The sequence below is a fragment of the Poecilia mexicana genome, unplaced genomic scaffold (genome assembly GCF_051168715.1).
Source record: "Poecilia mexicana isolate PSO_F unplaced genomic scaffold, ASM5116871v1 scaffold_5, whole genome shotgun sequence".
In the NCBI taxonomy this organism is placed as follows: Eukaryota; Metazoa; Chordata; class Actinopteri; order Cyprinodontiformes; family Poeciliidae; genus Poecilia; species Poecilia mexicana.
The window spans coordinates 17093892-17116997 of NW_028263374.1; the positions used below are offsets into that span (position 1 = coordinate 17093892).

The 23106-nt window shown below is 37.4% G+C and overlaps 1 protein-coding gene across 1 annotated transcript in view; it reads left to right on the forward strand.

Annotated features, from left to right (window-relative positions):
* The window catches only part of cadpsb (Ca2+-dependent activator protein for secretion b), a 46133-nt gene extending 25207 nt beyond the window's left edge, over window positions 1–20926 (forward strand). Inside the window, exons 11-20 of the mRNA XM_088005983.1 lie at window positions 1400–1556; window positions 1652–1793; window positions 4970–5125; window positions 6027–6174; window positions 6283–6357; window positions 6469–6552; window positions 7593–7625; window positions 7767–7874; window positions 19345–19449; window positions 19541–20926. Coding sequence (XP_087862109.1) covers window positions 1400–1556; window positions 1652–1793; window positions 4970–5125; window positions 6027–6174; window positions 6283–6357; window positions 6469–6552; window positions 7593–7625; window positions 7767–7874; window positions 19345–19449; window positions 19541–19714 — 1182 coding nt within the window. The 3' untranslated portion in view covers window positions 19715–20926. The remainder of the gene's footprint in view (window positions 1–1399; window positions 1557–1651; window positions 1794–4969; window positions 5126–6026; window positions 6175–6282; window positions 6358–6468; window positions 6553–7592; window positions 7626–7766; window positions 7875–19344; window positions 19450–19540) is intronic.
* The last annotated feature ends 2180 nt before the right edge of the window (window positions 20927–23106 follow it).

The window sequence follows — 23106 nt, forward strand, 5'->3', positions numbered from 1 at the left end:
TGATAAGTGTGATGTTATAATATGACAAAATATGTTCAACTGGCGTTTATACTTTTGCAAAGCACTGTTCATGCAACACAACTTTGCAAATCTGTCAAATATTTTTGCATCAACAAATTCCTACCAGTTAAGTTGGAATTACTCATGCAATATGTAATGACAAGCATTCTCAATATACCACACATAAACCAACAGACTGAATGAGGGTTTAATAAGAAAGGTCAAGTTTTGTATGTTCACCTTCAAAAATGAGACAATAAATATCTGAGGAAGCTTAAACATCTTTGGAAGACACCAATATGTTTTCATGCAGTAAGGCGTAAAATAAATTACACCAACCTAGCTGCATACTGTTATTAGCACCTATTAAGACTTAAAACACAGAGAAACAGCTGGTTAAGACTGGCATGGAATCAAACCACTTATTTTAAAAGATTGTTTCTCTTTAAGAGTACACATTGTTTGTTGTATTTAACTTTATATTGTTAGCCTTTCAGTTAGTGGTAGTATTTTAGTCAATACTTGCAATACCTGCTGGCAACATTGGGTATAAAACGTAAATAACTTTTGGCTAATATGTTTCTAGTTGCTTATTTGCTAATGCCAGAACATTGGCATAAGTGAAAATAAGACTTGATCATAATTGACAATGTTTGCTGTTGATAGAATCACAGCTATGCAAGGGTCTTTGCTGATATTGAGATAAAAGTTGTTTTTCTTCCATGTTCAAATAAGTACAACAATAGGTAATCTACACATTTCCAAATTTGCTTGAAAGCCTCAAACCAATGCATTTTGGGTCTAATTCAGAAATAAAAACAATGGTGCTGGTCAGTGTGCACCAAGTGGCACCTTTAAATTTTCACCTAAAATATTTCAGTAGAGTATAGAACTATTTTAAAGGTCTGCATCGTATTGAACACGTTGCTTAGTTATTTTTGAGAGAACAAGTGGACACTTTATTTAAGAATTGACTTCTAATATTAATTGTAATGGTAAAGCAATTGCCCATTTAGTTAAACATTTTTCTCTAACTTTTACTAGATGACTAAACAGAGACACGATTTGAAGGGCTTCCAGATTTCAGTATGTTCCTTTAAGCTCAACAAAAGTCCAATAAAAGCTGGAGAAGTTAACTGAGCTGACAGTGAGCAGCCATGTTATGCCGAGCAAACCAGCTGCTGGATTTAGTTTCACATTTGAAGAAGAGAGATGAAAGAAGAGTCAGGTCTAAGCAAGAAAGCTCAGTGAAGTCCCAATAATGTCAAGTTTAATCAGAGAATACACATATATTTTAACACACCTCTGGTGTTTTCACTTGAGAACCTCTGTTCCTCCTCCTTTAGCTCGTCTAAAGGCCGTTTTCACCATGTTTCTCATCCTTCTGCTGTGTCTCTAGGCATTTGCATGGTGGACAGACCTCATGGTGGAGCACGCCGAAAACTTCCTGGCCCTCTATGGCATCGACATGGATGCTGCCCTGGAGATCCAGTCACCTGAGAGCTGGGACAGCTTTCCTCTTTTCCAACTCCTCAATGATTTCCTACGGACAGACTGTGAGCTCCAGCCTTCGCTTGTTTATCTTTGGACACTTTTATCTAAATTTAAGGTCCTAATACTCTTATGTTGCATCTTATTTCCCCCGTCTTAGATTATCTGTGCAATGGAAAGTTCCACAAACACCTCCAGGATCTGTATGCTCCTCTGGTGGTTAGATATGTGGATCTGATGGAGTCCTCCATCGCACAGTCTATCCATAAGGGCTTTGAGAGGGAGTCCTGGGAGCCTGTTAAGTAAGGAGCCTGTGTCTTTATTGCAAGGCTGCAGGATGCTTGCACATGCAACGCTTTTATATTCAGACAACAGAATGACCGTGTGGAGGCTGAAAAATCTCAAAGAGCAGCTATAACGTTCCCTCTGACTTCCTTTAGGTTCACTGTTAAAGAATGAGCCAAGAGTGGGCGGAAAAACCTATTTTTTTCTTTGAAAGAAATAGGTTATTTATTTCTGGAAGTAGTCTTTGATTAATGCATGTGCCATTAGTCGTTTTTTTCCTTTTCTTTTCAAGCACATTGGGATCAGAACAACATGTAATATTTCTGTTTTGTCTGTAAACTAATCTTCATAATATGTGCTTTTTCAGTCTGTTTTGTCTCTGTTACAATTCATTTGCTGTGGCTTAAACATGTTAAATGTTGCATTTTATCGCTTTTCGCCAAATATTATTAAACAAGATATTTTTACTTTTCCTTTGTTTTCCTTACTTTTCCTTGCTTTTACTACATCACATGTTTGTGTCCAGCTCTCTGGACTCATGGGTATTTCCGTATATTGTCTCTTTGATATTAGTTTATGCGTTCTACTGTATGTTTCTTCCTTCTCCTATTTTCAGATTTTACTTTTATGATGAGTGTTACATGGCTTTTTACAGCTCCCACACCACTGTTATGGATTCTTTTTTTTGTTTCTTTTTGTCTGTCTTTTCTGCAGGAGTTTAACAAGTAATCTGCCCAATGTGAATCTACCAAATGTGAACCTCCAAATTCCCAAAGTACCAAATCTGCCAGTGCCAGTAGCAGGACTATCAGTTAACCTTCCACAAATGCCTAGCTTTTCAACCCCGTCATGGATGGCTGCTATATATGACTCTGAGTGTGTATTCAACTAGTTCACTATAGATTCGTAGAGCAAGCAGAGAGCAACTTGGTATGAAGATGACTTTTTTTTTTTTTTGTTCTCGATTATATTTCAGTATGCATCAAATTCACAAAATGAAAAGTTAAACCTGTTTTCCTTGATGTCAGTTTTTTTCGATAAAGTTCATGTTCATGCCAAGGTACCTCTGAGTTAGAGTAGATGGGATTCTGCTTCCTGAAATGAGGCTGCAAGGCTCTCATTTGCCTCGACATGCATGCTGCTGAGCTGAGGTGTGGAGATAAAGACGAAAACAAACAGAAACATGTAGATGTGCAGCACCTTCCACACTTAGATAAGATTAATTAGGCCTTAAAAGAAATTCATCTTTTATTGCAGTTGCACATGCTGAGGCTGAGCTCATTTACTTAGTGGGGGCAAAGTATTTCTATACGAGTTGCATTTTTTTTACATTAAGTAATATATACCAAAGTTATTGATAATGACACTGCACAATTGCTTTGTGCCAAAAACAGAAGGAGCTTACTTTAAACCTATAATATTTTATGAAGCTGGAGCATACAGAAGGATATTTGACCATTCATCAATAGATGACAAGATTCCCTCTGATTCAGCTCATTTCAAAGGTTTTTTATGTTTGCAGAGATTAAAAAAATATGAGAATATGTTTGTAGAGTTAAAAAAAATTATTTATTTTTTAAAACTGGTTAACCTATTCTGTGCTGATTTTCACATGTGTTACAAATAATTATGTTGTTGAAAGCCCCAGTGATGAGTCATTTTCAGTACTCTGGCAGAGATCAGAATATATTTTTTAAATGTCCTGGTGCTTTCCAGCATCCCTTACTTTCCACTGTTTGTTGCCAGAAAGCTCAAACTCACCTAATCTAAGCACATACTTCATGTGTAACCCCAGCATAAAATCTTACATTTTTAAGTTTGTGGTGAAAGAATAGAAACTCACTTTTTCATTTTTGACACATTACTGCCATCAAGCCAGACTTCAGATATTTTTTTGTTTGTTTTACCTTTCTAACAATCCTCTTTGCATGGTGGTCAGATAAACTCAGTATTGTGGCAAGATGAACAGTTTGGATTGTTTGTTACTTTTGAAATATCTATTTTGTTAAGCAAAACAAAATAACTGTTTCTTTGTGGGGGGAGGAGTTTAGCCCGCTGAGTAAATAGACCCAAATCAGAGGTTGGACTTTTCTACATTTATCAGCTGCAACAAAAGATCTTTTTTTTTTAAGGTTATGTTTCTTTATAGATCCTTAGCAATGTGTCTATATGTGGAGGAAGCTGTAAATTCAGGATTTACAATGAGTGCAGAATCAAAAATACCAAAGACAATAAGTCTAAATCTCCACTCTACAAATAACATTTTCCCTCTATGACATCCACAGACATTCCCCCATAAAGACTGCTACAACATGGCTCATGGGTTGCTATGTAAAAATTAAACTGGTGCACAATTTATAAAACTAAAGGGTATATTTAATAAAAAAAAAAAAAAAAAAGTATCTCCACTGCAGCCAGTTAAGACAGGTTGTAGCAAAAACAGGGGCTCATCTGGGATGCAGAGGAGCATAACAGCAATGCTCAGCAACATGGCTATAGGTCCATCTCTGACCTTTAACACCTGCTAGTGGTCTGATTGGGATGAAGCGACAGAGCCATCGATTGGAGATGATATAGCAGAGAGGCTCTGAGCCAAGAGTTCAAACCTCTCTATTTTATCACATCTCCCTCTCGCCTCAAAACGTTTCCTGATTCCCAATCAGCTCTGCTCCAGAACAGAAAGGTCTGCATGGTTTGTTTCAGGGGCATCAATAGTCCAGGGTAATGGATGTTGAGAGAGGGCCTCTGATAAGTACATTTTCAGTTTTTGTTTTATTTTCTTTTTTCCTGAACATTTTCTTGCCCTCTCTCACATCTACATTTCCCTTCCTCTATGTCTTACAGTGTTAACAGCGGCTGTATCTGCAGTGATTTTACCTGCATGTTACCTCTTCATATATCAATCAATAATCATGCTCTGCAGTGTGGTTATTGATTTGTTGCCGTAAAACCTACCCACACCTTTTCACCCATACACTGACTGTCCAAACACATCTGAGCCAGCAGAAGGTGACGTAGACATCTGGATGGAGCAGTCGGTGTATGGTGAGAGTAAAATCTTTGGATGTACAGGAACAGCATCCTCCTCTGCACCTGCCTCAACAAATCCCCTTCCGCTTGTCAGTTTTAGAGCCGCTTGCCGCAGCAGCGCGTCCTTTACCTTCTGACCGATGTGTGTTTGGCTTGATGGCAGTAACGGCTCCGGGACATCAGAGGATCTCTTCTGGAAGCTGGACGCCCTTCAGACTTTCATCAGAGACTTGCACTGGCCGGAGGAGGAGTTTGCCAAACACCTCGAGAACCGCATCAGGCTCATGTCGAGCAACATGATAGAGAACTGCGTCAAGAGGTATAAAAAAAAAAAAGACTTGCAGTGCTTTAAAGATATTTGCTTTTTTTTTTTTCATTTAACAGCGAAAGTGGGAGTTTTATTGGGATTTAATGGGATGGAACAACAAAAAAGTTCACAACTATGAAGTTAAACCAAAAGTTATGCATAATTTCTGGGCATTTTTTTTTTACATTTTTCTTTGATCTCCCTTTGCAAATATTGTGTAAAATCAACTTTTGCTGTTGGTCTGATACTAGCTTTGCACTTTCTTTGTAAATTAGCTCTAATGATGATTTTCCCTCATCTTAGATAATCCCATGAGACACCGTGCTTTGATTGAGTAACAGTTTAATTGAGCTTTGGTTAAAAAAAACAGCCAAAGTCAAACAAGTTGTCACTAAAATATGCCAAGAGTTGAAGCCGCAGGAGTTCTCTAAGGGTTGCACTACTTCCTATCTTTGTTCTGCCACGTCTGAAGTTATAATCTGACACAGACATAAAAGTCAAATGGCACCAAGGAAAACACACAAACATGAAGGATGATGATACAAAAGCATAGAAAATGAAGAAATACAGAAAATCCCACAGTAAGAATCACTAAAGTTCAGGCAGACTGGCTGTGGAGAGCACATGTGAATAGCAATTCCCTCATTTTGTCATAGATTCTTATTCACATTGAGGTCTGGGCTTTGACTGGGCCATTCTAACACATTAATATGCTTTGCTCTAAGCAATTCAGTTGTAACTCTTATTGTACATTTGTGGTCACATGAAATCTAAATAAAATACTTAAAATAGAAGTTTGTGGTTGTAATGTTAGAATGGAAAAGTGCTAAAGGGATTTGAACATGTTTGCAAGGCACTGAGTTATACACATCAGCATTTTAGTCAAGTACATTATCTTTTGCTTGCATTTCAGGACCAGAATGGCATTTGAGTCCAAGCTGACAAAGAGTAGTAAGACCACAGACTTCCGTATTTCTCCATCTTTATGCACCATGTTCAATGTGATGGTGGACGCCAAGGACCAATCAGCCAAACTATGTGCCATGGAGATGGGCCAAGAGGTAAAACCTCCCACTGATGTATTCATGAGATGTTGAAGAGTCATGTTCTATGTTCTGAGTCCACTTTAATTAACTTTTTTTTTTTCATTTGTATTTTATCTAATGTAGAAACAGTTACACTCCCAGATAGATGAATTGATTGAGGAGAGTGTGAAGGACATGATCCAACTTCTGGTTGCAAAGGTACAAAATTCATTTATTATTTTGTAAACAATGTAAACATATAAAAAATTAAGAAAATTTTAAAAATATATGAAAGATTTGCTTCTAAATCTTCTTTTCTTTGTTTGTCAGTTTGTCGCTATTCTAGAGGGAGTGTTGGCCAAAATTTCCAGATACGATGAAGGAACTCTCTTTTCGTCTTTCCTCTCTTTCACGGTGAGATGAGGCTTCAACACCTCAAACTTTTACTCCTCACAAAGAATAACATTGGAAATTGATTTTATTTTGCAAGATAAAAACACCACATATGACCTGCAAGAAGTTATGTCCAGGATGTAGTCAATAAACTATTTGCTGCTCTGAAGTGTAAAGCACAACAAAAATTATTAGGTTTTTTTTTTTTTTTTTTTTTTTTTAAGTGTTGTTGTTTTTAAACTGGATACATCAAACATGATGTGGAAAATCAAGTAGCGAACCAAGTCAAGGAATTATTTCACAAGTAATGAAGCCACCATATAAGTAAGTTAAACGCTGTTCAGTTGAATTTAGATGGGGTTATTTGGAACCCACAAGCTTTTACGAGTATTTCTTTTTCTGTTGTTTTGGGAACTGACGGTCTGACGGCAAGAGAGAAAGCAGAGAAACCGTAACACAAAGCTAAGAAAAACTAGAAGGAAAGAGAGACTGTTTAGCAAAACTACTTGGGAAGAATTTGTTTTGGGAAAATGCACAAAATGACAGAGTATGCAGGAAAGAGACATATCTCAACAGAAACACAGTGGCTAAAGTATTTTTGATTGGGGGAAAAATGGATACAAAGAAATTATACACAAGCCTAATTTTTGCAGTAGCCCTGGCAGCAATTTCAGTCAAGAATAAAGACATACCTAGACAGAGAAACACTGAACTAGTAGTACTTTCTGCAGGAAACATAAAAAACAGTCACACAACTCCTCCTCTTAGTTTTGTCAACTGACTCTGTCATCAATTGCTAACTTCTTGAAAAAGCCCACAGGTGTTTTCATTTATATAAATGAGACCAAGAGCAAATTTTCAGCAAATTATCCAACACTTAAAATAAGATTTGTTGTCTTTTGCGCCTTTGGACGTGTAAGATATTTGTAGGATCTCTGGTATTTGTTGCTGGAGAACGGCGGGTTTGTTAAAACTATGCTCATAGTTCTCAAACTAGTGCAACACAAATGATAATGCCAACATTCTCGAGTAGTGTCTGACAGATTTTGTTCTTATTTCAGGTGAAAGCTGCCTCAAAATATGTGGATGTACCTGTAAGTTCAGTAGCATCACCGTTTTATGTTTATGACTTTATGTTGTTGCTGCCTCTCTGAAAACCGTCCAGTGGCACCCGTTGTGTTCCAGTGTGGAGTCGTCTGCTGAGTCATGACAGTGCTGTGCCTCTGTTTTCACAGAAACCTGGGATGGACGTGGCAGATGGCTACGTGACCTTTATGCGCCACTCTCAGGACATGCTCCGTGAAAAGGTCAATGAGGAGGTGTATATAGAAAGGTTATTTGATGTAAGTAAGATGCCGTCTCCTCCTCTCAGTAAAAGGGAGGGACCTACCAAAATGTGGCAAAACAACAGGGCAGAGAGGGATAAGTCCCATTTTGAGACCAGGAAGTGTGCTTCAGCCTGGTGGAAGAGGCTTTTCTGATCCTCTCTACCTCTCTTCTCTCTGCTTCTCTCTCTTGTTCTGTCTCTTTTCTCTGTAAATCACAGCTGCCCTCTGCATTCTGATGTGCATTGCCACAGTGCTTTTGGGCCTTTGTGTATTTAAAAAAAAAAAAAAAACAACTTTACTTACAAAGAGTCCATAAAAGCATCGTCTAAAAAAGGATTATCTGAAGCAGTGCTCTCTGTGGGAAAAACAAAACAAAACAAAAAAACAGAACTCTCTTTAGTGCTTTAATGCCAGGACACCAACTAATAGATAAGATTTTCTTTCACTCCAACACTCCCAGGTTTCAAACATTATGGCACGAATTATATTAGGTGACACTGCAGGGTGTCTCACATAATGGTGGCCAATTCAGAGGCTAACATATCTGACAGCCTGTATCTGTCAGAGCAATGGTTCCCAACCCGAGGCTCCAAATATATTATATAAAGGGTCATTAAAGCAGAAAATACAAGAGAAAGGAATGCAGGCTCCTAGTGAGTCCCAGTCGGATGCTTTATAGAAATCAGTGCCATGTACAATACACGTCTAAAAACTCAGTAGCTTTAAAGTGCAGTAAAATCTCTACATATTGTAAGGTTTATATTTATTATATTTGTGCTGTAATTCTACGTTACTCTACCATAACATTTCTAATCCTCTCATCTCCATTTATATAACAGTGACAACATTTTGACTTAATAGAAGTTTCTACCTTAATCTTCTGCTGTAAAGACAATGCGCCGCTTAAAACAATAGCTTACAGCTTCTTGATTTGTTTCCAAACATAAAAAACGAAAGCCAACATGCGGTGGCTTTTTACCATTAACAACTATCAGTTCTAAATTCATTTCACTTGGGTTGAAATAATAATAATAAAAAACATTACTTGGTCTTTGCCAGTTTTTTTTTTGTATGAATTTAGTTGGTTTATGTTTTCTTAGTTTACATAAGCTTCTTGTAATTCCAGAAGTTACTCAGATATTTTAATGTTTCTATAATCAAAAAAACAAAACAAGCGTAAGGAATTTATAGCGTAAGGTCAACCATTAAGACTACATTTGTAGTTATTATCAAATTTAGAGTTCTTTCATAAAATCTTGTTTTTTGAAAACACGTCATCAAACAAAACTGCCACATCAATTAAAGACAACATATGTGGTGTTTTACTTTGATCATTTGGCTTGAAACACATATTTCAGTGCAGTTCCAGGTCACGGTTTGTGAAAAAACATAAGGGAAATGTTGTTCTGCTTGATGAATTTAGCATCTTTCTCCGAACGTTGTGCTACGAAACATTGGTAGCTATCACATGACCCTGGGAGGCGAGGAGATACATCACTTCACACAGTCTCTATTTCACTCTAAATAAATGAACACTAGTTGTTTTTTATTAATTTTTTTAAGGGAAACACAGACTCATTAAAATGTACATCTTCTACAGCACAGGTATGCAAACTGCATACACAAAAATAGGGGTTTTAAAATGTTAGCTGCACAAAATGTAGCTGTTAGTTGGGCATAATAACACTGTGTGTGTTGCTGACATAAAATCAAAGACTTTACACCGACATCAGGTTGTGAGGTTAATCCAGGGGGCGACATAGATAGATTTAAAAATGCCTTTATTGGCATCCTGATCCAATTTATTATGTGGACAGAGACAAAGTGAAATATTAAGCACCCTTCACGCTTACTCCATAACTGCAAACAAATCCATGGAGACAATGAACCAATGAATAAAAGCATCTCATGCAACACGGGAAATAAGACACACACTCTTGATGAACTCCTATTCGTCTCAAAATATTTGATTTGATATTTGATACAGCCTTCCCCTGAATAAAGCGAAGCTACATTAACACAATTTAAAGTTCAACAAAATAGTTTCCAAACTTCTCTGTTTTACATTTGTCAGCTCACTGAGCTGAAAACCCTCCTCTGTTTTTTTTAGCAGCTGGCCTCTCACCTGCTCACTGCCTGCAGGTTCCAAATGAATAAATTATGTGTACACAGAAAAACACACCTGTTGCTCCAAAATGAAAATATTTCTACATGGAAGACCTCCCTCTGGGAGCTGCAGTCTTGTGTTTTGGCCATTCATCAGGATGCCTGGTGCAGTAAGGAGATATCAGTCGGTTTAACATTTTTACTCTTTTTCTCTAAAACTAACTATGAAAATATTTTTTTTTATCATTTCCAGTTTATTGTGAAGTTTATTGTTACATTATTTGTTTGTTTTTTTAAATATTTTATAGTGCAGAATATCAAATGAATTGTTTTTTTAGTTGAGTACAGGTAGACGGAGTTTTTTACAAACATTTTAGACCATTATTTATTTATATTTGTTTTTCCAAAAACTTCTTGCTATGATTCCCTTAAAGTTTTTTTTTTTTTTTTTGTGGTTGCTTTTCCCCTGATTTACAATCCAAGCATCTGAATGTGGCAGCATGTCATGCTTAAAAGAATAAGACAATCTGACAAATGGAGAACAAAAATAAAATATGTCAGGCATAAATGCTAAAGCATAAGAAAAGTATCTGAAGGGCATGTCTTTAAAAAAATATATATACAAGATAAAAAATCTCCAGCAAAGTCATTTGTCAAGATTTCAGCCAACATGGCATTTAAGAACGACCTTGTTGGTGTTAAAATACTCCATTATGTCTGTCAGACTTGTTTACTTCATGTATTCAACCATAGAAATAGGAATAAAGCGTGCCTTTGTGACAGGCTGCTGCTAACTAAGAGTCTAAAGATCCAATTTAAACTTGACTCTTTGTGAGGTTGTCTCTGGACAAACTGTTGGTTCTTCTTTTAACGCCGGGATGATTCATAGGTCAGAGTTAAGTGTGTTAATAAATAAAAGGGTCAGGTGCTGAACCTAAACACGAAAAAACAGAGAGCAATTCAAGACAAACTGAAAGATTTTCAGAAAGCCGGAAGAAATATCGATCCTAAACACTTTATAAGATTACATGAAAGTCTGGCTCCCTGGGAAAATATAAAGAGATTACTTTTTTTTTTCTTTTGTTTTTAACAAATTGTCCCACTGGCCCCCAGCTGTGCTTTAAAATTAAATTAAGGCCATTTGAAATGGGACCCACACTCAGATTAAAGATTATACAACAGAACAGACTCGTACAAGTCACAGTGACTTGCAAAAGTTTTTATGCATCTTAAATTATTTCACGATTTGTCACACCATGGCCTCAAAGCTTAATGTTTCTATGATGATGATTAAGTGTTGTGGACCAACGTAAAGCCGTACGTAGCTGGGAGAATCTGTTGGCAGGCCAAATACTGGTAGTGCACTCCACAACTTTTGCCTTTATGGAAAAGCAACAAGAAGAACGACGAAGTAAATGACAAGAGCTTTCTTTTGTTTTCACCTAACTAGAGCATTCAGTCTGTTCCAGCTGAAAAAAAAAAAAAAAAAACATCCCCGTAGCATGATAATGCCACAATACATTGTGTACGTCACATTAAAACCTAATAAAACAAGTCAAATTTTGCTGTTGTTATGTAACAAAATGCGGAGAAGGCTCAATGGAAACTTGCCACGAGCCGAATGAGTTGGGAACCAGTGTCTAGCAGAGAGAGCACTGTCTTAACAAACATAATCCTGACGGGATACATTGGCAGAAATGTGTCCTCCATGTGTGATTTCGGTTGACACATACTGCTGTGACGTGTGTGCTTCATGTCATTCAGTGACTGTTTGTACAGAGCGGCGTCTGCTCAGGTGTGTGACAGCTCTGTGGGTAGACACTTTTCTCTGTGAGGCAGTGGCGTGGACGTCTAATGTCTGACAGACGCTCAGAAGGCCCCCTTTGGTTTTCTATTTCTGTGTTGGCTGTAGAAGAAGGAGTCCTGTGCCAGACAAACTTGATTGTTTTTTTTATTTTTTTTGTTTGTTTGTTTGTTTTTGTTTTTTTTTTTTTGTCCTGGCACAAGGCACAAAGCTGTTGTGAAGTGGGTCTGCTTTTCGTCTTTGAGGTCCCCACGGGGTTACCATGTCTCTCTGTGTTTCATCACTGTTTTCTTTAAATGTGGCGTTTTACCCTTTGTGTCCTCTGTGTGGCCCCAGAGTGCTCTGAAGTCCCACCGAGCACTGTCATGTCGAGTCAAAAGATTTCTCTAAGCTGTGAACATGTCAGTTATGGCACATTTAAACTGCATGTTAACTAAGCTTTTCTGTTTTTTGCTCCTCTTTTGAATCAGATGCATGCCTCTCGACTCATCTGCATGCACAGAAAAGTCATTCCTTGTTGCTGCAAAGGCTCTACTTTATCTGTCTTTCTTTCACTAATTTATTTCAATCCTTTTTAATCTCCTCTTTTCTGATTAACACCATTCCTGCTGCCTCCTTCTGTAAAGGAAAAAAAAAAAAAAAGTGGCACTTATCTCTAGTGTTGCGTTGCGTTGTTTTATCACATTATGTTGGTTGGCATGATTTTTAGAGTCAAATAATCTTCCTGTGTACATCTTCTAGCATGACCCTCCTCCTCAGAGCTCTGCCTCATTTGCACATAGAGCAGCCTTCCTTAGCACGTCTTCTGCGAGGTCTGCATGCACTGCACGCTCAACTCGACTGTGAAGTGGACAGGCATCTGCACCTGATCTAAACAAAACCCTCAGCTAAACAAAAAACATGCAACCTGACAACCTGTTAACTCCACACACTTCTAATTCGGGCCTTTTCCGCTCCTGCATTCCTGCCTATTCACAGGTTTAAAGTTGATTTTTTTTTTTCTTTTTTTCTTAAAGGTATGATTTACCGTTTCTATCAGAGATGTGTGCTGTTCTCTGGGAAGCAATGAGTCGAAGCAAACCGCAGAAAGAAAAAAAAAATAAAACAGCTCCAAGAAAACAGCACCCTGCTCCCCTCTGCCTGCTAACCATTTACTCACTCTCATCCTATTTTCTTTCGCTAATGAACTCCTATCACGAGTATAATTTCATTTTCCCCCGCAGTTGTTTCGTATCTGCTGTGTCGGGCGTTTCCGACGCAGCTCAGCATTTCCACTTGAATAAATTATAAATAAAGGCTAAGTAATTGCCTTCAGGAATAGATGGGCCATGCAGATTTCTTTTTTTTTTTTTTTTTTTTTTTTTTTTTACAAAATATTGATTTCAACATTTTCTAGGAGTTCAAAAGGTAATTGCAGTTTAAAAAACACATGATTCTTTTAGCACTTTTACAACTTGCTTCTGTTTTGCCAACTCCCTCCAGCGGGTGCAGAATCAGTGAGCGCCTTTAAGAAGCTCTTTCTGAGTCATCTGTGAGGACTTTTTGGGGAAATAATAACTGGAACAGCGAGTTTTATTTGTAGTAGAAGCTGAGAGACAGTCAAGTTTTTTTTTTTTGTAATTTGTCTGCAGTTAACGTAGAACGTTCTTTATAGTTGTTGACAACCCTGGAAAAGATGTGAAAATCAGCTTTTATATAAATGTGTTTTTTATTGCAGTATTTTTATGAGTAATCTTATATTAAGAATTTTTTTTTTTAAATATCAGATTATGTATACACTCTGAAAAGTTTTTTTTTTTTTTTTTCATCAGTAACATTTCAGAAGGTGGGACCGTAAGGCAGAGATTTATTTTTCGCAAATTGAATAGATTGACCAGCAGCCTGCACCTGCTCTTAAGCTTTTGTCTCGCTGTTTTTCTACAAGATTGAAGAAAGATAAAGGCTAAAGAAGAAGGTTGATTTTACGTCTGGTGAAGCATTTTCATCAAGATTTGGGTCACTACAATGTAAATTACCCCGATAATTACCTGCTTTCAGTTTTTTCCGTTGGAGTCCACCAGAACTGTACTTAAATTCTCCTGGCATTTCAAAGAGCTCATGATGCCATGAGAGACTTTGGAAGGCAAACAGGCCCACAGCATCACAGATCCTCATACATGCTTAGCAATGGGCATGGGATTCGCGTGCACATTTTCATCTTTTGCATCAAACCTGATCTACCAGGGCTAATTTGTCCTGGTGATCTAAGTACCTTTAAGCTAATCTCCAAATGGTTTTGTTTGTAATGATCAGACAAAGAGGGCTGGTTCTTGGCATGCTTCCCAATCCAATAGTTAGTATGGATATAGTGTTTGGATATTTAGATAGTATGGAGTTTGTGTAAATTCAAGATGCCACTCTTTGCTGCAGTTTCAACACACCAGAACACGAACCGGTACTGGAAAAGAGGTTTTTTATTTATTTGTTCGTTTTTGGGTTTTTTTGGAAAACCGTAATACAAACGAAGGGACTTCCACTGACAGGAAGCAGGAAGGCATCCTCTAAAAGTCTAAACTAACTTTCTGCTTTTCCGTGCAAGAGATTTTAGTGCTCCAACTGTGAGTTTTGAAGATGTCTTTAACCTCCCTTATTGTGTGCTGTGGAAAGATACATTTGGGTTTTTGTCCAGCCTTGTTTGCCACCTTTCCAGTTTATACATGTTTTAATTATTGGTCTAACTGTAGAAAAGGGCACATTTGGATGAGTGACTTATTTCTTGTCATTATTTCCTGACCCACGGTGAGCAACACACACCTGCCTTACTTTAAATAGACTGTTCTCTGGTCTTTCCCATTTTGAAGTTGTTAGTTGCATAATATTCTGCAACATTGTCAATGTTAGTGAATAGTATGGTAAAAAAAAAGAAAAAAAAAAAGATTAATGAATCCTTTCAAACTCTCTTTTACACCTAAATAAAGTGAAGTCCAAATTACTGACAATTATTCAGTCGCATTTACTATGTAGGAATTAGCGTGCTACCAGTTTTCTTTTAAATTACGGTGGATTTTCTAAGTGAATTATTACACTAAAATTAAATGTTTAAAGTGTTTTTCATTATAAAATCATCATACTGCAGTTAAAGACGAATTCATTCAAGGTTTGCTATTCATATCCTTACCAGGGGTGTCAATAAGTGTAGGCGGCATTGTGACTGGATCCTTTTCCAATGTTTTCGTTTTGTAAATTTCTTTGGTAGTAGCTAAAACCTTCAGTTAAATAATTTTCAGTAGCTGCTCAATCGGGCTTTTAAGACTTCATGAAAGAGTCACTTTGACATTTAAAAAATGCACATATTTCTGAGCCGGATTATATATACTCTCCTCGACTTCTGTCTGTCTTATATCCGAGGCTGGATCCAGGACACACTGGCTTAGTTTATACATAAACAAGAAAATGGCCAATCTGTCTCCACCCAGCAGTAACCAAATCCTCCAACTGGGCCGTAAGCTCTTATTGTGTAATCACTGCTGCGCTGAACTATTTCGGAGTAACAATCTGGAGCTTCTTCCTTGGAGACTGTATGGAGTGGATCAAAGAAACTGCAAGCTTCTGGAAGGATTTTGTTACTTTTTGGGCAGAGCTGGGCTCAAACTAAGCCACCTGAAAGCACCAGGGATCAGAGCTTCAGCATCTTCTAATTTATCAAAATGAACCAAACATGCTGTTTCTGGAAATACAGCTAATCCCATGCTTCAAGTTGGCAACAAAGATGGAGTAGGTTCAGCAGTTTCCTTGAGAAATTTCTGTCTTGTTGCTACAAAGTGTGCAGTTTCTGCACCCAGACCTCAATGTGCAGACACACTGAATTTTAACCATGTCCATAATAATTTATTTACTACTCAAACACTACAGCAGTGATGGTAAATACGTACAAGTCATACATATAAACAGATTTTAGGAATTGTCCATGTTAAAAGCAAATGGAGACAAAAGTTGATCTGAGGCTTATAATCAGCAGACAGCATCTTACCTGCTGTGTACTTGGGCTCTATACCTGAAAATGATCTTACCTCCGCTAAAGCTAATATTTGATGCAATATGTTGGTTTTCTTGGATGGAAATCGTTTCTGACATTTTGGAATATATTTGAATCAATCTGGATTCTTTGATCAGAACATAACCATGACATTGAAATGAGTTGCAGTTGTCATAAGATACCTGACATTTGTTCTGGAACTAGCTGTACTCTGATTAGCCATTAGCTCAACTCTCCAGGCAGAACCTTTTGATGTTTCTCCAAGCTCAGATGGGAGTTGCTGCTGCAAACTCTGCAGCCTGAATAAAATCAATCTATCTTGTTTAGCAGTTAGGTGAAAGTCAGAGATATCTCTGACCTTCTGTAAGAGATAACACTTTACCCTATGCTACAAAATTGGTTCAACATATCTCTCAATTTTGGCAAAGAGTTTGGCAAAACTAACTCAAACAGTGCCATCAAATGATAATTCTCTGTCACTGCTTTACCAGGCATTTGTCACCGCAGAAGCTGAGCTGCGACAGATATTTTGGGATACTTTGAAAAGATTCTGTCACATAAACATTGCAGCTCTCACATGTCATTTGCATTGCACATGTGGGACCTTTGCCACAGCATTTACACGACTGCTCCTGAATAAATATAAGACAAAAGAAATGCACAGTCTGTGCTGATGAATATTAATTTGCCTCATCATGCTGGATGCTTGAAAGTGGAATTAAAACTGATAACTTTATTTATCTTTTGATCAGTTTGGTTAAGAGCTTTCTGACCATTTGAGGGTATTTATTCTAGGACAGCCAGTTAATCTTTAAATAAGAAAAGAAAAAAAATGATGTCACAGCAAAAGTAACATTTTGACAGAGGAATATTACGAATGGTGCTTATCCATATCCACCATTCATAACGGGAACACATGAAAAGTGATCGTCGTACTAAATCCGGCTGCTTTAAATATTCTTTGCACAGAGACAACAGATGAAAAATAACCTTTTGGATAATTATGGCACGTCTAGAAAATTTTTTAATTAATGTGCATAGTCTCTACCAAATAAATTGACTTAAATTATCAACAAAGGTAAAACCAATGCAGTCCAAAAAGCAAATGCATTGCCTTTTAGTTATTTTTATTGCCATCCAAACTTATAATATTACATTTAAATTACCCTGCTCCAGAGTGGCTTAGCTACCATAGCAACAAAGCCAGCTAAGAAGTGAAGCCACGGTGTTGTGGTACTGAAAATCCTGACTCTATTTGGAAAAACCACTAATTCTGCTTTGAAGCCCAGCCCCCTGATATCATCTGTGAGCAAAGTGACAGATTATGAAACATTTTTTTCTCAACCTACTGAAGATGACGACAAAGAGACACAGCAGCTAACTTGAACTTCTTGAGTTTCTTTACATTTTTTCCAAGATGCCATTTGTCCCATTTTTACTTTAGTTTTGGCATGTGTTGCTGTTTTTTTTTTTTTTTTTTTTTTAGTTTTCTGTGGCTTCTTCTTTTAATGACAATGTTGCATCTAATTGTGGCTAATTTCTAATCAGCTTTCTTCATTTGTAATAGCACCAATTCACAACAATTTGTTTTCTAAAGTTGGGCTGCAGGACATTAGAAATTTTGCAGTGGAGATAATATTAGTAAATTCTCCAATGACAATATCAGGTGTGGGAAAAAAAGCCTATTTTCTTCTTTCCTCTCTTTCTGATCTGTGCTCCCATCACTCTTCAGCATTTTATTCAATGTCCATGTGTCCAGTGCTCCCATAAGGCTGAGTTCAGTTGGCTAAGTTTCACATTAATATGCAACATAAAATTATATACCAATTGGAATATACAACACAACAGTTATTGCACTTCAAACAATCCTTTGCGATGTGAATATTGCACCTCGATATTGCGATGATGATGTCTGCAGTATATCGTCCAACCTTGATATTAAGGAACTTTAAAAATACATAAAACTACGAAGTGAAACTGACCTCATTGTTAAACTTACAGAAAGCTGGTTAAGTAAGCCTGGTCAGGGAGGACTGGAGAGAGAAAGAAAAACACAAACACCCTGAGAAAGGAATATTTTCTCTGATAAAGAGGAACAAAGAGAGTAATCATGGCTTATTGTAGCAACATCTTTATTCAGTGGCTTAATTTAGGAAAGTCACAGCTGAGGACAGAAACACTACAGTAGGTGAGCCTTCTATGCAAAGAAACCCAAAGCCAGGAAATGCATGTAAAATCAGCAATAATATCTAATGTGCATGAAGAGGAGAAGATAGCAAAATGGGGAATGTGAGCAATATGTCCACCTTTCTACAGAGACGGCTCAGGATAAACTCTTAGTAATCTTTATCAGAAGTGAACATTAGAATCACTTGTTAAACATTTTGTGCAAATTCACCTCAGACTGGAAATTCTTTGTAACTACATGAGTCAGAAAAACACAGTTATCCCCAATCAGGCTTAATAAATATGCAAAATTTACACCAATTGTTTGCTCTATTTTCAAACTAACAATCTTTACTTAAATTAGCATTAGCTTGAAAGCAAAAACATAGCTTTTCATGTAATTGTAAATGAAGTCAGATAGTAAAGATTTAAGTCTTATGTTTTTGGTAATATACTAACAGAGTGTATATTTCTTGTAAGAGTCCCTTATTTTGCCTTTTTCCACTATTTACAGTCTGAGGTTTTATTAAAGCACACATAAGGTGCCCTGCAGAAGTACTCATATCCCTTGAACGCTTTCAGACTTTGTCACATTACAACAACAGACTTCAATGTATTTTATTAGGATTTTAAGTATTGGAATAATTTTATTCTTTGAAGAAAAGCATCCCTGCAGCATGATTCAGCCACCACCATGTAGTACCTCCCGGTTCTGCCTGAGCCGTAGGGGAAGCCCAATAAAGATCTGGTCATTCAGGTCAGAGGAAAGCAATCTTAAACATTTTGCAATACATGTGCAGAAGAAAAAATAACACTGCACATCCTTATGAACGCAGTGGAGGCAGCATCATGCTCTGGGGATGCTTCTCTTCAACAGGGATTGGGAAGCTGATCAAAGTTGATGGAACGATGGATTGTGCTAAAGGTGTTAGCGGATGCTAAACAGTTGGCACAATAGCAAAGAAAAATTAGCAACAAAAGTGCAAATTTGTTAGAAACACACCCCAACGCTGTAACTGCAACTGATGTTGGTTCTACAAAGTATTGAGTTGTGGGAGCTGAATGCAAATGCAAACAACACTTTCTAGATCTTAATTTAGCTAAACCATTTTGAAACTATACTTTATCTTCCACTTCACAATTGTCTGCTTGTTATTGTTGGCATATCTGTAAAGTCAAGACAAAATACATTGAAGTTTGTGCTTATGTGGCACAATGTGGAAAAATGTTAAGAAATAAAAAATGTGTGCACTTGAACATTAACCTTGTAACGGATACTGTATGTGTATAGTTGTAGATGTGTGTCTTAAAGGTTAGTTCTACGTCATCATGGTGTCTTGAGCATGTGTGTGGGTGTGTGTTTTGCTGGAGAGTGTTGTGTTTATGTGTTTCAGCAATGGTACACTGCCACTATGAACCTGCTGGGGACCTGGCTCACCGAACGCATGGATCAGCAGCTCCACGTCTACCAGCTCAAGATCCTCATCAGGATCACAAAGGTGAGGCCAGAAACGCCTGGCAGGTGGGGGTCAGGGCGGGTTGGTGGCATCAGCGGCGCTCCGAGCTGACGGACCTCTTTTCTCCCCGCAGAAAAAGTACAGAGACTTCCGCCTACAAGGCGTCTTGGACTCCACCCTGAACAGCAAGATGTACGAGACGGTGCGCAACAGGCTGACCGTGGAGGAGGCCACTGCGTCAGTGAGGGAAGGAGGCATGCAGGGCATCTCGATGAAGGACAGCGACGAGGAGGATGAAGAAGACTAGAGGCTGCGCACCGACCCCCCTCAATCCCCCAGCCCGTCTGTTTGTCCAAAACCGCCCGTCTCTCTCCCCCCCCCCCCTCCTCCAGACTCCCCGTTCACACTTTTGACTTTAGCCTGGTTACTGATGCATGTACCAACTCAGATAGCCACTCTAGGACCTCTTTGTCAGCTCGACTTGCCTCTGAAGGAACTATTAAATATAAAGATAGAAATTATACAGAAAAAAAAGTCTAAATAAAAATGTTAAAAAATAACCATGATTGGCAGTTTAGCTGTGTCATAATAAAGATAGCACCTATCTTTGGTCTTCATTCATTTCTAAATTCATTTCTATGTGTTAACTAAGCAATATGGAGAACCATTTGTTTGAAAATGTTGAGTGAGATTAATCGGTGTGTCCCTGTCCAATGCAAACCTATATGGCGCTTCTTTGTCGTATTCTACATTCATTAATGGTACATTGTCGTGATGATGAGTGTGTGGACCCTTTTCTTTGTCTTGTCCGTTTTTAAGTGAATGCCAACTGCTTTGAACTGAAAATAATAATAAAAAATATATATATAATAAACTGTATTTGTTTACGGCTGATCCAGATGAGCTGTCATCCGATCACGGTTGCTACCACCGACAGTAAGTCCAGAACCCGCATTTCCTATCATGTGTCGACGCTACGTGGTCTCACCTCGATTACTAAATTAGACGCGCTCCGACAGGAATCTTGAATTTCGAGTTGGTGTTCAGGAGATGCAATATGCCCATAGATCCATTTTGATAACTTGGAAGATTCTATTTTTATTTCAACATTTAAAAAAAAAAGAAAAAAAAAAAAAACAAGGCCTAGAAACAGGTTCTATTTTAATTGAGTTGCACTTTTACAGACAAAAAAGAGCAAAAAGAATTTTTTTTATTGAAAAAAAAAAGAAAAAGTTGGTCTGTCTTTGTTCTGTAATTGTGTAGAATGAGATGTCTGGCATTTGTTTGGGTCTCACTGTTGTTTTGTATATATTATATAAATATATATAAATATAAAAATGCTGTACATTGCATTCTGAGCCATCTCTGCATGCCTGTGGGTTCCTACCCTCCCCCTAAATGCTTTCTGTTTTCTGTGTGAACTAGCTGGTGGATTCATTCTTGCTTTTTTGCCTTATGAAAGCCAACAGTTGTAATATGCAAGAGCTGTGGCCTCTAAATAAAAATTACTGTACATGTGCATCTTCTGTCCTGTTTAACAGCTACGGCAAACACGACTGCAGACCGAACCAGTTGTACATCAATACATTAGAATAGCTTGGGGAAAAAATAAAAAAACAGGGATATGTTAAAGTAATTTATTTGAAAAAGTGAAACTCATTTGAGGGGAGTGCAGAGTGCAACCGGGGAACATTTGTGGCCCCGGGAATTATTCTGTCACCAACCATACATCAACAGTTGGACAAGTTTTGCCAGCCATCACGGAAAGTTAATAGAAATGGACACATTTTTCTAGGTTAAGATTGTTACTGATAAAATTATTATGCTTAATTTAATAACACTTTTTTTAGAATTAATTTTAATTACATAACAGACTTGGTTGCATAAGCCTGCCAAAATTACAGCTAGTATTTTTACTGTAACACTGTGACATATATATATATATTTTTTTTTTTGCAAAATAAATAATAATAATAATAAAGAAAAAAAGAAGAGTTTTGTCTTGCCAGTATTTTCACTTTGGCGATGCTGGCCACCATACCTCATGCTCCCCTCTGTAAATCCGACCTCCCAAATGTGCTTTGCTTCACATTCATATCAGGACTGTTGTTCTTTTACCTGTTGCTTGGGCTCCTCTTTCTACTTTACAGTATTTTTTTAAATAGACATGTCAGCTTATGTAAATTCTGCAAATCATGCTAAAGGTTGGGTCTGTTTTTTCATGAGTTACTCTATCAGTGCAACAAGCCATGGAAGCGATTAGCATTTATGTCTGCTGAGGTATTAAGAAAGCACATGTTGCTTTAATAGCAGCTGTCAAGTTTGTGTCTCTAATCTTCCTTTGAAGGAATAGGTCAGTATGGGTTAGGGAAACCAAAGTCATTAACTCGGTACCATGTATATTATGTTTGGCAGTGCATGCAGGTCTCTGCTGGGAGAAAAATAACACGTCCATAAAGCTTCGAAGCATAGGGAAGCATGAAATAAGTTCATTTTGCTCAAAAACCCATTTTCTGAAACACTTCTTCCTTCCACTAAACTTTTTATTGATACGCTTTGATACTGAACTTTAAATAGCTACCTTCTTCATCAATTATCTTTGATGAAGGAACATCACTTTAAAAAAAAAACACATTAGATGGCTGAAAATGGCTTTTTTTTCCAATTATCTTTAAATTTTAAAACATTGCTCAGTTATTTAGCATTTTCTGTCAAAGTTATTCAGAGCTATAGTGGAGGGTTAAAGAGAAATCTGCTCCAAACGGAGCTTCACATTGTGAACTCCTGGTGTTTCCCAGATTTCTGTAGTTGTACATAGATAATTAATTTCTAAGAGTTTCACTTTTTGCACTGGATTATTTTAAATAATTGACTTGTTGGTGGGTTTTCTGATTTACAGACTGCAGCTGTAGATTGATTGTGACCTTCTCCTTTTGATAATATATGCAGCACAAATCAGGATAGATATCTACATTTCTTACAGACTCTTTGAAGTCCAGAACCTTCATCACACACAAACTCAGTGTATCTGTTATTTATCTAAGTTTTGGTCTAATTTTTTGGCACTTACAGCTTCACTTTGCAAGATGATACGCATGATAAATTACAAAAAATGTGCACGTAAAACAACACACAAAACATTTAAGCTGCGCTGCAGAGTAAAGAACTGCATTGACCCGTTATTACACCACTCTTACATGGTATTTTCTATCATTTATTTTTACACATAAGCGATCCCAGTTCTCTGTCAGCAGGGGGCGATAAGAGATACAGGATTTGTCTTGGACTCAAAGTCAAAGCATCAATCTTTGATGCAGCATAACCGACACCACACTTTAATCATTTCATGATACCAGAGTAATAAAGGAAGATACTGAAATACAAACATGACATGATGGAAGAGAACATTTATAATTTCTAAATAGATTAAACCACTGACCAAGCCGAAATGAGCCAACTCCGCCTCCCCGGACCACAAAGTAAATGTCAGGAAGATCCTGTCAAAATCCCAGAAGGGATTTCTTTGCAGACATTAAGAGAATACATTTCTAGGAGAAATGAAAGGTAATAAAATTTGTTCCAAAAGTAGTTTGGAGCATGAGGGCTTCACTGGCATTTTGAAAGTGAAGTATTATTATTCTTTTTCTTTAGAGATTTCATAAAATAAAAAAATACACACGAATAAACCACAGACTCAAG